Below are 14,424 nucleotides of genomic sequence, written 5' to 3' on the forward strand. Positions count from 1 at the left end.
GCCTCTCTGCCGGGTATTCAGAGCGGTGCACGAGCTGGGTCCAGTCCCACTGCAGGAAAAGTTGACATGGTACCAGCCCAAGAGGCAGCTTCGCTCCTCTAGCGCCAGTTTATTGACGGTTCCCAGGTTCAAACGCTCTAGGTCGGGAGGGAGGGCATTTAATGTGGCTGGTGCCCACCTATGGAACGAACTACCCCTGAACCTCAGGCAAACTGATTCTCTGATAGAGTTTCGTAGGAGTTAAAAAACCTGGCTCTTTCCTAGGGTTTAACTTCTTGTCTCCCTGTTTCTCTGCTCTGACCTATTCCATTCTGGTCAATTCTCCCTAGTCTGAAGCGCCAGGATACCCGTAGGGTGACAGTATGCACTATTTAAGCACTATAATCAATCAATCAATCAATCAAGATGGAAAAATCTTAGGACTGGTAACAGGTGATGCATTGGGAGACAGAAGTAGTAGAGAGAAGGAAGTTAGAGGAGGAAGCTGAGAGATAGAGGGGTGAAAGAGTGGTAGACTTGAGAAGAGTTGTAGAAATGAGAAAGTATGTATAATACATCATGTTGGAATAGAAAATGGCGAGAGGGAGGTGTTAAGGAAAAGTGTAAGGTATTTCGTGGTAAACGTAAAGTATGCAAGGACAAATGAATGCAAAACAATAGTAAAATCAGAAAAGACTGAGAAGAGAGAAAAATGTAAGCAGTGGGGTGACTAGAAGCAAGCGGAGAGACAGACAGAGAAAAGGGAGGGAGGGAGACGATGTGTAGAGGTACTGTTTGAATGCACAGCAAACGAGAGAAAGGGAGACTATCTAATGGAGAGAAGGGGAATTTAGAGCAGAGGGGGCAATAGAGGGGAAACAAAGGATCAGCAAATAGGCTTTTTTTTCTTCCATTTTTCTTCAATTTATTGCACTGGGCCCACAACTCTTTCACTCCTTGTGCAGAAAAGTTATCTGTATGACAGCAAGGACCTAGAACTGGAGCTCTAAAGTTCACAGACTAAAGTGCATGTTAATGGCAGCAGCTGGGTCTAAAGAAAGTGACAAAAGGAAGACAGAAGGATATGAGAATAGTTAACAGCAGTGTCAGCAGATCTCTGAGTGATAGACGTAGGACTTTCAGGATCCCGAAGTGAAATATCAACGAAGTGTAAATGGTGTCAGAACTCCATATTTATTTTATTTATTTATTTATGGGCTTGTTACGCGCCGGCATCACACCCGAAGGTGTATCTCCGCGCGGTGCTGTGAGGTGAACAGATCAGAAGCTCCTCCTAGAATAGTACAGTTTTTAGTCGTTTCCTGAAGGCTGTGTGGCTCTGGCATTCTCTGAGGGAGAGGGGGAGACTGTTCCATAGACGAGGACCCATGATAGATAGGGCACGGCCTCCCTGTCTTGTCTTATAGTGTCTAGGAACCTGAAGCAGCTGTAGGTTGGAGGACCTGAGGATACGGGACGGACGGTGAAAAACAAATTTGTCTGTCAGGTAATGTGGTCCTAGATTGTATAAGCATTTGTGTATCACACAGCTGATCTTGAATTCTATCTGTTTCCGGATAGGAAGCCAGTGGAGGGCCCTAAGGAGGGGGAGGGACGGTCTTCTGGGGGGGGTGTTGGTCACCAACCGTGCTGCGGTGTTCTGCACCACCTGCAATCTATTGAGCACTCCCTCATTGGCGGCCAGAAGTAAGCCATTGCAATAGTCCAGGCGGCTCAAAACGAGGGCCTGGACCAGGGTCTTCCGGGTATCGTCCGGTAGAAGGGGGAACACCTTCCGAAGGAGGCCGATGATGTGGAAGCAGGACCCTGCAGTGGTGCTGGCATGATGAGAAAGGGTGAGGTCCTGGTCTAGACGTACTCCCAGGTTCTTGACTACCTGTTTGGGAGGCGGAGCCTGTCCCAAGCTTGGAGGCCACCAGTCTGGGGTCCAGAGGATTCTCGCCTCTCCGAATAACATGACCTCAGACTTTCCCACATTACACTGTAGGAAGTTTTTGGCCATCCAGCTGGCGATTGCAGTCATGCCGTTAGAGAAAGCTTGTCTAATCTCGGGGGTCAAGGTCTTAAAGGTGAACAGCAGCTGCGTGTCGTCAGCGTAGGAGATAGGCATGAACCCAAAGGACCTAGTCAAGTTGGCCAGGGAGGAGACATATACGTTAAACAACGTAGGACTAAGACATGAGCCCTATGGGACTCCTCTGATGATGTTGGCCGAGGTGGAACTAAAGGAGCCCATGTTCACCGTTTGTGTCCGCTCAGAAAGAAAGCTGGAAAACCATGCCAGGGCAGATTTGTCAATGCCTGTCTCCTTTAATCTGGTAAGGAGAATGGCGTGGGATATGGTGTCGAATGCTGCGGACAAGTCCAGCAGCACCAACACCACAGACAGCCCTCTATCCAGTGACATGCGTATGGTGTCCGTCACGGAGAGGAGGGCGGTCTCAGTACCGTGCCTAGGCCTGAACCCGGACTGTGAATGGTCTAAACTACCAGTCTGTTCAATAAAGGCGGAGAGATGGTGATTGACATGTTTCTCCGTCAATTTGCCGATGAATGGCAGAAGGGAGATCGGCCTCAAATTGGTCATGTCTGACCAGGGGATAGCGGTGTTCTTCCTGATAGGCTTAACTATGGCCTCCTTCCACATCCGGGGGACCAGCCCTTCAGATAGAGAACGGTTGATCACCGTCCGAATGGAGGGGCTGAGGACACTTCCAATGAGGTGCATAACCCGGGCAGGTACGAGGTCTACTGGGCTGCCTGACTTAATGGACCCAATCAGAGAGTTGACCTGGTCTGAGGTAATCTCAGGGATAGATGATAGTGAGGCAGGGGCAACACCGACTGTTCCAGGCTGAAAACTTGGAGGGGGAACATTATCATCCATGGATGTACTAGATTGAGAAATTTTTTGGTAAATGGCATCAATTTTCTCCGAGAAAAAACCAGCCGTGTCATCGCACAGTTTTTGTGTTAGCACTTCTGTACTATCACAAGCGGCAGGCTTGGTAAATGTGCAGAGCACCTGATACAACATTTTAGGGTCGCGACCGGCCCCAGAGAGTTGGGAGATAATATGGGACTTACGTGCAGCTCTGATGTTTTTATGATAGAGTCTCATAGCTGAGCTGTACCTATCTCTATCGACAGTGCTGCGCGAGAGTCTCCAAGATTTCTCCAGCTTTCTGCAAGCTCTTTTCTCCGCGCGCAATAGGTCTGAGTACCATAGTTCTTGTTTGCGGTCCGACCGCTGATTACAGCGTCTTAGGGGGGCAATCATGTTGATCGCTGTGCTCAAAGCGTTATTAAGTTTAGACAAGGCCAAGTTGGGGGAGTCTGAGGGAAGAAAATCAGGAGGGATAAAAACATTTCTGAAAGAATCACCGGACACCTTGTGCCACTGTCTGCGCCATAGTGGCAGGGGAATAGGGTTGGGGCGTTCCTCCAAGAGCGTAGGGAGGAGGAAGTGGATTATAAAATGGTCGGTCCATTCCACCTGTAGAGGGGAGTGACAGGGCAAGGGGTGAGAGTTCGATAGGATTAAGTCAAGAGTATGACCGGCCTGATGAGTTGGGCCCTGGTTGCACTGTTTGAAGCCTAGGGCAGATAGGTCGGTCAACAAGTTGCGAGTATCAGCGTTGTCAGGTAATTCACTGTGAACATTGAAGTCCCCTAGGAGAACAAAATTAGCTCCAGATTTAATATGGGGGGCTAGAGTCTCCAGGAGGATAGACGAGGCCTCAGTGTAGGGGCCCGGAGGGCGGTACACTAATGCTCCCTTCCAATAAGATTGGGGCGAGAGACCAATTTTAAAGACCAGTATCTCAATGTCGTCAGTGCAGCATTGGTCAAGAAGAGTGACATTGAAAGTATCCTTGTAGATTACCGCGACCCCGTCGCCAGATTTAACAGGGCGGTCCAGCCTAAGGATCTTATACCCCGAAGGGACCCCCAAGGTGATAGCAGGGACCAGATGAGGTTTAAGCCAGGTCTCGGTGCAAAAACAGTAGTCGGGGGAGTTTGAGTGTATTAGGTCCCAAACTTCCGAATGATGTTTGGAGAAAGATCTCACATTACATAGTATGCTATTACCCCTGGGGAGCAGAGGGTTGAGGTCTACAGGCGTAGGAGTGTCTGTGAAAGGAGGACCTAGGAGTGACTGAAAATGACACAGTTTGCAAGAAAACGGGCCCCCGGGACAAAAGCCGGGACCCTGAGCACAGCCTTTAGGCGGGGGATGCCACAGATTACGTAAGTAATATATATGTACCCTATAATCCACCTATGCATTCCTCTCTGTACCTACAAGCAGTCGCAGCCAACACAATAAAGAGGTGGTGGGACGGGTGGACGGGGCGCAGGGGAGTGCAGGCGTGGGAGCGCACAAGTGGTTATAATAAATAATAATTTAAAATAAAAACGTACCTGAAGCTGCCTCCCGCGTCGCTCTCGGCATAGTCCTGCCTGGTCCCAGCAAATACTGGGTCCACGTCACAGACTCCATCCCTGTGCTGCTCTCTCATTAGCAGTGCGGGGAGTGGTTTGAGCAGGCAGAAAAGACGCCCTGCTCAGACCAGGGGATCTGTGGGGTTTCTCCAGCATAGCAGCTCAATGCAGCCGGGCTGGAGAAAACCTAAGTGCGCAAGTGTGTTTCGGTAGGCCTTAGACGGCCGGCCAAAACACATATACACACTTGGGAGTGGAGTACACATCGCACTCCTCCTCCCAATGCCCCGCCCTCCCTTCGCAGGCTGGCTCAGAGCCGGAAAATGAAAAATAAAACAATGACTTAGTTTTATCTTTCATTTACTGTCTCTTAGCCAGGCAGTGGGGTGACGCTCCTTCGCCATTGTGGAGGAGCCACCACTGCCTACAAGTCACTCATGCCTTAACAGGGCATGCTCTGAGTGATGAAACCTTGTATTAGCATGTCCTGCTGAATATGTTGCGCAGGGAATGGAAGGTTGCACTGTTTGCCTTCTGGGAGAGAGGGAAGCGTATTCTGCAGCTACCATGGTGCAGCTGTCCTGTGGGGAAGCAAAGTTTGCACTGTTGCTGCCCGCACCGGTCCTCTGGAGAAGGGACGTTTGCACTGTTTCTGCCCAGGGTGTACCTGCTCTATGAAGAAGGGGTGTTTCCACTGCTGTTGACTCTTGTTATGAAAAGACAGAGGATATATTAGATGCACTTACATAACACAGCCTATGAACCAGGAAGTATTTGATGATATGAGACATCGATAGTCCTGAGGAAGGTGCCTGGCCTTGTAGGGGCAATACTTGACCACTGAAACGTGTCGATGGTATAGGGCAGCGCGGTCTATTGTTTGACCTGCCTGTTTTGAATCGTGTAGTAGGGAGAGACCAGTATAAACCCTTTTAGCTCACTCACACACCATTTTAATATCAGTCTGACTGAGTAACAAAGGGAGGCACCAAATGTTGTGATAAGGAACATAAACTCACCTAAAACCAGATAACCCATGACTAGGAAACTGTACAACCAGTGACCAACAGTACTCTTGGATGCTTGCCAGTGCCAGATGTGAACCCAGTGATGAAACATACCACCAGGTTGGTGAGGGACCATCATGAATGTATGTTGATTCAATAAGATGTCAGGCTGTTTTCTTCCAGGAGCATTGCACATCTTGTATGCTATATATATGTTTATAATGAGCGTGCACATCCTTTAACTCCAATCACTTCCTCCTTCGTGTGTTAGCCATCTCCGCTTTGTCTATCCTGTATGTGCAAGAATATCATATGATGTTCCTTCTGTTACTGACACCTGTCCTTTACTTATTCTTTGTGTTGGGGAAGGTTGCGCTGCTGCTGTCTATGCTGTACCTTTGCTATGATGTGAAACTCAGTATAAAAATACCCACCACATAAAAGATAAAACACTTTGCACTGGAATGCATGCTTTAATGCATGATGTGAATGAGAGACTGAACTCACACAATATGTGAACAGATTTTACTTTTGGGTTAATGTATGAAACGGGAAGCTTTTGTAGTGGAATGGATGAATTTGTAAACTTTTAAAAACTTTTAAAACAGAGCAGACCGGTAGCTCGATATCCTATGTAACACTTTCTGTCAATTCAACAGCACTTTGAGCCCATAATGACATTATTACAAGCAAAACTGCAAACCCAACAATGCAACTTGCCACTGGCTGAAAAGCCAGGAATGGGTGATGGTATCCTATGTCGGAGTGCCAGTTGGCAGACTTGTGAAATACACAATAAAAATGAATTGCTGACTTTCTGGCCTAGCCTTCAATGTGATGTCGGCGGAGCACCCAAAACACCATTGTGATGTACCCTGCCTTGAACAGGTGCTGCACGTGCTGCCCAGTGAGGGCATTGCTTTTAAGAGTAAAGGTACCTACCTACGCACCTCTACTAGGTCCAATATTGGGTGGTACTTTGCGAGCTTACAATATTAAGTTACCGTAAAAGGATGCAATATTTACTCACCTTCCCTTAACCCGTTGGCTGCTGCTGTCGGCCAACGGTCGTCGCGAGCACTACATTGATAGTGCTGCGCACGTCCGTTGGCCGACGCTGCCCCACCCGTTTTTCAAATTTTCAGCACTGGAGCTGAACGTTCGAAGCAGCCAACCGGTTAAATCAAATTCTGGGTTTTGTTTATAAAAAGCGGCTTTAGGAAGATTGAAAATAAATCTTTATTTTGTCTGTGGGGTTTTTTTCTCTAGAAAGTAGCATTAATTCATTTATGCTGCTGCAGAGAGATATATTCTTTTTACAATTGGCTGCTTTTAATGCAAAAGTGCGACTTGTGACCAAAGGTGCACAGCTTTGGTGGAAACAGAAAATCGGCAGGTTTGGTGCACTGAAGGGCAGACAGAGGCTGCTCTCAGGGCGACTAGGCTTGAGAAATCCTGAGCTATCCCCGCGGTCAACAGTTTAACGTGAGCAGCACACAATTGCTTGAGGAGACCCGGGGCCTTTTGTGACTGCTGATCTTAGTAGATAGAGATTTGCATCAAAACACACATTGGTGGTTGCATGGGAACGCCCATATACAATTCAAGGTAAGTCCCCTTCAAGCAAATAAAGCTTCACACTCAAAAGATTTGCGTTGAGAGTAAATCCCACACCAGCACTTTTCTGTCACTTTTGTAACACAAACCTGGAGCAAAGTGTTAGTTAATCTGCAGCCATGTTTCCAAACTGTACTGGTCTGCTGAGCAGCTCCAGATGACGGACCCTTGAAGAATACTTTTAATATGTTAAAAGCTTTTTTTTTTATTTATGGTAATAAACAACAAAAGAAACTTGAGTTTTTTAGGCATCTAACCAAGAGGAAGAGCCACCACTTTTATTATGTAATAACAATCAAAGTCTGTAATAACTTTCTTTAAAAATAAAAAACAATCTTACTATAAAGTGGAGCAATTTTTTAATAGCTTTGAGTGATACCTGTCTTTGGCTGACACAATCGAGTTTAAAATGATACCGTCCTCAAAGTATGACAATATTTTGGGCTTTAGCTTTTGTTATATGAAGTAACAATTATGTGAATGCCATCAGCTTCTGGCCTAGTTCTGGAGTCAATACTTTTAATTTGAAGTGAGAGAATGTGGCGATTTCCTAGGGCCTGTTTTACTTATGGGATCCATACCTTTAGCTCACATGATCTTTGACCTGTGACCCCTGGCACATTGTTTGCCACTCACAAACAACAAGATGCTTTTATCATCCTTGGTGACATCACAGTGCCCCGGTGGAGAATACTGAATGTACAACATTAAGTCGTGAGGGATAATGGGTTAAGCGACATCCATTAGTGACTTGTATTGTTTCAAAGTATTTATGATGCCCAACATTATGCACTAGGCCATGCACTACAGGGTTTTCACATATCATAAAGATGTTGCGTGAAATTAGCATTTTGCCTGGCACCTTATGTAGCATATCTGATTGTTCTGCAAAGTCTCATTCTGCACATATTGTCATATCTAAAAACCTTTAATCCAGAACAGTTGTTTTCCTATGATTGAATCTATAGTTACCTGTGCGAAATGATCACCTCAGAGCAGCACACGCGTGCATGGATAACTTATCAGCCAGTGTATTTTGGCTTCTCGGCACACTTAAATTAGTGATGTCCACCAAAGGCCAATCAATTAAAAACTCCTTTAGAATTTACCACATATTTGGAAATAATGGAAAGGATGGAAAAAGCAGCACTGCTTTTTTAATATTTTTTCATTTTTTGTGATTTTATACCATGATTTTCATTGGCAATTCCAACCTGCGTTTTGCACACACTTAGTTATGCACGAGGTCCCTATTGGTACCCAAGTCCTGGATCGATTGTTGTTTTTTGTGTATCAAATGAGGTAAAAGAAAGAGCAGAAAAGCATCATACTGCCGCTCTGCAAAGCAAGGCTTAGGTTTTCCTTTTGCAAAACCATTCCTTCGCAATGGTTAGATCCTCCCATTCAAGTTCGTGCAACAGAAGTGGTCGGACTATTGCAGCCTACTGAAGATTTGAAATAAGAGATATCCATTGAGTGCAGCAGACATGTCCAGGGTAGAATTGTATTGTCTACTTCATTAATACGAGGTAAACTTTGCTATTTGGTTCCTCATTCAATACCATTTTTTTATCTTCAAAACAGCAGCAGAAAAGGTGTGTCTGAATTCTGTATTTCCTAGCATACATATTTTCCTATTTGTTAGATGAGGAATTCACCGGTGTGAACAAACTCCCAAAGACATAGAGAATGAGGTTAGTTAACCACATGGCTGCTGCGGGGATTTTTGCGCTGTGCTGCAAATTGCTCTTTTGCTTCAGTTATGACGAGCTCAGCTCGTCATCAGCACACGACACCCGTGGGTGATGACGAGCTGAGCTCGTCATCAGCAGCGAAAGGGTTAACTGACCATATTAGATCAGTATGAAATTACTGGTGGGCCTCCACGTACAGCCATATCTTGACCTGGCTTGAGTACACCCTCTACCCCATATGCTCAGTTCATGATGGTGCTTCCTGGTGTGTTTCTGGTGTTATGCAGCACTATACTATCACACTAGTATTTTTGTTTAGTAGCTCAGCCTTCCTATTTGTATTTTTTCCTGGATGTGTTTTTTAGCTTGATTCTTTAGAAGATTATTGTATATATAAAAATAGTTATTCCATAGCTATATACAGGTATTTATAAAGTGCAAAGGTCAATGACTATTGTAAATGTGTTCCTGAGGAAACCTTGACTCAGCTGATCCTCTGAAAATGTTCCAAGTTCAGATGCAAATCATCCCATTCTTCACTCCCATAATTCCTTGTTCCTCTTGGGAGAGAAGATTGAAGTTAACAGAGGTGAGTTCATCCTGTTTTGTTTTTAACAGTTCCTTTAAATCCATATCCAGAGATCAGTGATGCCACACATGTTTCCAAGTTCACAATCAAACCATCCTTACAAGGTATTGTCCACGGAGCAGTCTTCTGGAATCTTCTCCTCTGAACAGCTTCTTTCCGAGAGGCTATCGACATGCTCCAACTCACTGAAGCGCTCGGCCACGCACTGCGCGGTCAGTCGGGCCTCAGGGTCGTGATCCCAACACTCCGTGATCGTCTCACACACCAACTGGATACCCTACAGAAATGGGGTAAAATATATTACTCATTATTACTTATTTTAAGTGATTAACAGCACGTATAGCTCTATACAGATATAGATTTTGACATAAAGCTTGCTCTGTAAGATTTTAAGGACCCTTGAAGAAGAAGGCTTCCCGCACTTCCTGAAGTTGATGAGGATGGCGTAGACTCTGACAAGTAACACAAGGTAATTTCCTAGTTTGAGGACTACAAAATCACTTGTCAGATCGCTTGAATGATGTGCTGAAGTGTAGGTGTGTTGTGTCTCAAGAGTTGGCAGATCATGGCAGGGCCGGACTGGGAACCAAAACCGGCCCCAGCAAAGTGCTCGGCCGGGCCCCGGGGGGGGCGGGGGAGTTCTGAGCTCTTTGCCGGGCCAGCTTTCGGCCTATTTTGTTGCAGGGCCGATTTTGAAGCTATGGTGCATAAACGGCCCTGTAACACAAACGGCCCCCAGGGGCCCAAAACCGGACCGCACCCATGCGGCGCACCGGGGGATTGCCCGGTGCCCGCAACGGCAAGTCCGGGCCTGGATCATGGGACCCATCATGTGTATGAGGTGTAGCCCAGGCAGTGTTCATCTCTTTTGCCGTCTTACTGAGACTACAATTTGCCAAATTTCCCTAATATTCCACAAAAAAACAGCTCAAAAAGTCGATCACCAGTTTTCAAATATTTGCAGAATTCACAAGAATTTAGCAAACGTATTTTTTGACAAATGTGCACAACTTTTAAATCCGCCACCTTCTGTCCCCTTTTAACTCTCTTAAGACATGTTGTATGTTATCTATCAAAGGTCTTTGATTGCTGCTTTTTGATTAATTCATTGCTCTACCACTACAAGTTGACAATTAATATGTTGGGGCAAGATGTCAACCAGTGTCAATGGTTGATCGGAAGGCTTGAGTGAAGTGTCCGGATTCTATATCGGACGGTCCAGAATGCTATCCTGAATGATGGGTTCACTGGAATTCGATAGTGGGCAGAGTCTTTGACCCCTTGGCCGCTGTGGTAATTCCGCTGCGACACTGGGGGGGGGGGGGACGGGGGTTGGAGGGGGAGTCCCGCGAGGCCGCCATGCTTGTGACGGAACCACTCCGTCACGAGCGCGCTGTGCTCATGACGGAGTAGTCCTGTCACGGCCCCGCCCGCTCATTAATTCAGCTGCGCAGGCACGGAATTGATGCAGCATGGGCGGAGCGGCTGAGACAGGGCGGAACCACTCTGTCACCAGCACAGGGCACCCGTGGCTCGTGACGGAGGGGTTCCATCACGAGCACAGAACGGACTAAAGGCAGGCCTTCCGCCCCCTACTCTTTCCAGCTTTCCCTCACCAGAATGTCTAGGAAATGTTAACCCGCAAAAAGTGTACACACTTCACACAGGTTGCAAGGATCTGTCAGTGTGCAAAACATTGCCTATGCAAAAAAACTAAGAACTTTTTTATAGGTATTTTCCAAGACTTTTTAAAGATAGAATTGTCATTTTTTCTACAAAACCTCTATCTGATGGATTGTTTTCAGAATTCTTTAAACTTTACAACTACAATGAGGTTTTTTGAAGAAAAAAAAACTTCAAGAATTTTACAAGGGAAATACTTAGCAACTTTGCACCCAACAATCCTGTTTGTTTTCTCTGGGTTTCCACTACCACCATTGTCTACTTCTCCTCTTTCCCATTTCTGCTTTCCGCTCTTTCTCTCTTTTGTTTACTTCACTGCTCTGCCATTGCCTCCCGTTCTGCAATTTCATCCTTCTCGGATTCCAGAACTGAGCAAGAAGCACTGGAAATTTTTTACACCATTGATTTCACTGGCTAGAACGCGTTGATGCCGTTTTCTCGTTTCAATTTGCTTAAAATGTGTTGAGTTAACTATTCAGCACAACCCTGAAGAGAATTAGAAACTGAGATACCGTCGAAGGATCCTAGCACTGATGCCACTATATATTCCTGAATAGGGACTATCAAGTTCTAACAACATTAACATTAACAATGCTTGCACTAACAATAACAACTCTAACAATATTGGTATACACAGCAATACTAATAATACTAACCCTAACAACATTAACACTCACTAAACAAACACAACAAACAAACACAAACACTAATAGCAATACTTTCAGGACTAATACTAACTATAACACTAAGATTGCTAATACTAACAATGCCATTCCTAAAAACACTAACATTAATAATGTGTGCACTAACACTAAAACACTAACAATAGTAAAATAAACAGCACTAACCCCACCACTAAAATGAACAACTCTAACATCATTAATACTAACATTAATACTACGGACACAAAACTAACAACAGTAACACTGACAACACTAAGAAAACCAACAACACAATCATGAACACTAACAGCACTAAACAATGATAAAAGTAACGTCTAATGCTGAGAATGCTAACCCTAACAAAACCAACACTCACTAAACTACCGCTAACAACACTAATATCAACTCTAGCACAACAAACATGAACACTAACAGCAATAATATCAGGACCAATACGAACTATGATAACACTTACAACACTAACAATGCTAACCCTAACAACACTAACATTAACAATGTGTGCACTAATACTAAAACATTAACATTATTAATATACACAGCACTAATAACAACACTAAATACACTAGAACTAACAACTCTAACAATATTAATACTACTAACACAAAACTCACAACAGTACCACTACCAACACTAACAAAACCCACAACACAATCATGAACACTACTAGCACTAATAACAACACTAACAATGATAAAACTAAAGACTAATACTAAGAATGCTAGCATTAACAACACTAACACTTACTAAACAAACACAAATTCTAACAACACTAATATTAGCACTAACAGAACTAACAAGCACAAGCACTAAACACATTGCTAAAAACAATAACACTAACAATGAAAACAAAACTAACTGTATCAACGACTAAAAACAATAACATTTACAGCTCTAATAAAACTAATACCATTAACAATGATGAGACCAACAACACAAGTATAGCCACACTGACAACAACTACCCTCAAACAACAAAGCTAATACCAATAGTAACAACATAAAGTCCAACAACGCTGCCAAAAACAAACTCTATCATTAACACGAACAGTAACACTGACATTAACACCAACACACTGGCACTAAGATAACTAACACTAATAATAATAACAGTAAACCCAACACTAGTAGCATATTGCTTTCGTATTTCAGACTGACTAGCCTAGGGGGAAGTCAGATGATATCCTGACTAGTTGTTGCTTCTGATAGGAAAGGAGGATCGTTCAGGAAGAGTCACATGGAAAATTTGTCAAGTGACTGATTCCACTCCACCCCTAAAGGCCTTTTAGAGGAACCGGTCAGAAAGATAATTTGCCATATACATGTAATTCCATCATTGAAACTTTAAGACTTGTGTACTTAGTGTGTTATAATCTCTCAATAGGAATAGAGTTCCTTTTATAAGATCACAGAAGTGTACAAAAGCCAGACTAGGGCAAGCCTGATCAGGCCATGGCAGACTAATTAGGCAGTGTGTGTAGCAGCTGTGGAAGCCAAACATCCTGAGAGCAGCAGAGGATTAAAGGATCCTGTCTTTTCTTCTGAAAAAGGCCTTCGACAGAGCAGAGAGCACTGAGGTCCCAGACACTCGTGTACCTGCTGCCAAAGCCTTGCTTGGCTCAGAGGAGCCATGAGTGCTGCCAACTTTGTGACCTAGACAAGCGCAGGCAGCAGACGCTACACATCATGTTCCTATTACTACAAAATGGCTCTTGTTTACTTTGAGTCTTCGACAGCAGAGCTTCCCGAAAGCTCCCACCGTGGGGCCTTCCACCAGCCATGTACATGCCATGCTCTGCTGTACTACTGTTCCTATATTTGTAGCACAGACTGCCATTACTATGTCCTCGTAGAGTTGTTGTATGCACAGAGTTGCCCCTGCTGTATGAGGGTGTAGTTTCCATGACTATTCAGTTCAGAACTTTTAAAACATAGGAGGATATTTACAAAGAAGTGGCGGAGTGAGGTGTTAGCCATCATGGCTTAACGCTTCACTACGCCACTTCAGAAACGCAAGGCTGCACCATATTTACAAGGATATGGTGGAGCCTTGTGTTTCCCCCTGCACTGGTGCTACACTAAGCAGTGTAGCGCCAACACAGGCACCCTTGCGCCTTAGTGCAAGGGTGTCTGTGTGCAGGGGAAGATTGTTTATGTGTCGGAAAGTGTTCCTTCCTGCACATAAACAATCTTTAAATGCCGTTTTGTCACTTTTTTGTGTGCTGCTTAACCTTTTGCATGCGTTGGACGGCTGGGGGCAGCCCGACGTCACGGTGGGCGTGTGCGCCTGAGGGCCCCCACGCACGCGTGGAATTCGCCGGCACCGAGAGGGAATTCCAGCCGCGTTCAAGGGGTTAATGGGTCACCTTCCTACACATGAACAATCCAAGGCATTTACCACAAGGCAGCACACATGGAAAAAGCAAAAACGAGGAGAAATAAAGGATTTCTCCTCATTTTTTGCCAAGTTAAGGCCAGGTGTTCCCTGGTCTTAATTTTAGCACTGCCTTCTATTTATGCTGCCCTTATTAACAAGGCAGAGTTATGCTACGTTAAGTGGCTTAACGCTGCCTTGTAAATAAGACAAAGCCCATATCGCCATGGAAACGTCACAAATAGTGACGTTCCTGTGGCGATAGGGGCTTGTACATAGGGCACTTGTTTTAAGTGTTATAACCATTTACTGTGAGAATTAAGAGGAGTTAACTG

General features: G+C 44.8%; 1 protein-coding gene across 2 annotated transcripts in view; it reads right to left on the reverse strand.

Moving 5' to 3' along the window:
* Positions 1-7,305: 7,305 nt before the first annotated feature.
* The window catches only part of TGFBR2 (transforming growth factor beta receptor 2), a 169,534-nt gene continuing 162,415 nt past the window's right edge, over positions 7,306-14,424 (reverse strand). Inside the window, exons 13-14 of one of the 2 annotated variants that reach the window (XM_086942112.1) lie at positions 9,088-9,630; positions 7,306-8,840 (exon numbers count right to left, since the gene is read on the reverse strand). In XM_086942112.1, the coding sequence (XP_086798238.1) occupies positions 9,451-9,630 (180 nt within the window). In that variant the 3' untranslated portion in view covers positions 7,306-8,840; positions 9,088-9,450. Of the gene's footprint in view, positions 8,846-8,900; positions 9,631-14,424 lie in introns of both variants that reach the window. The other variant, XM_086942111.1, reaches the window with a different exon arrangement.

The sequence above is a fragment of the Lissotriton vulgaris genome, chromosome 10 (genome assembly GCF_964263255.1).
Source record: "Lissotriton vulgaris chromosome 10, aLisVul1.2, whole genome shotgun sequence".
Taxonomy (NCBI): Eukaryota; Metazoa; Chordata; class Amphibia; order Caudata; family Salamandridae; genus Lissotriton; species Lissotriton vulgaris.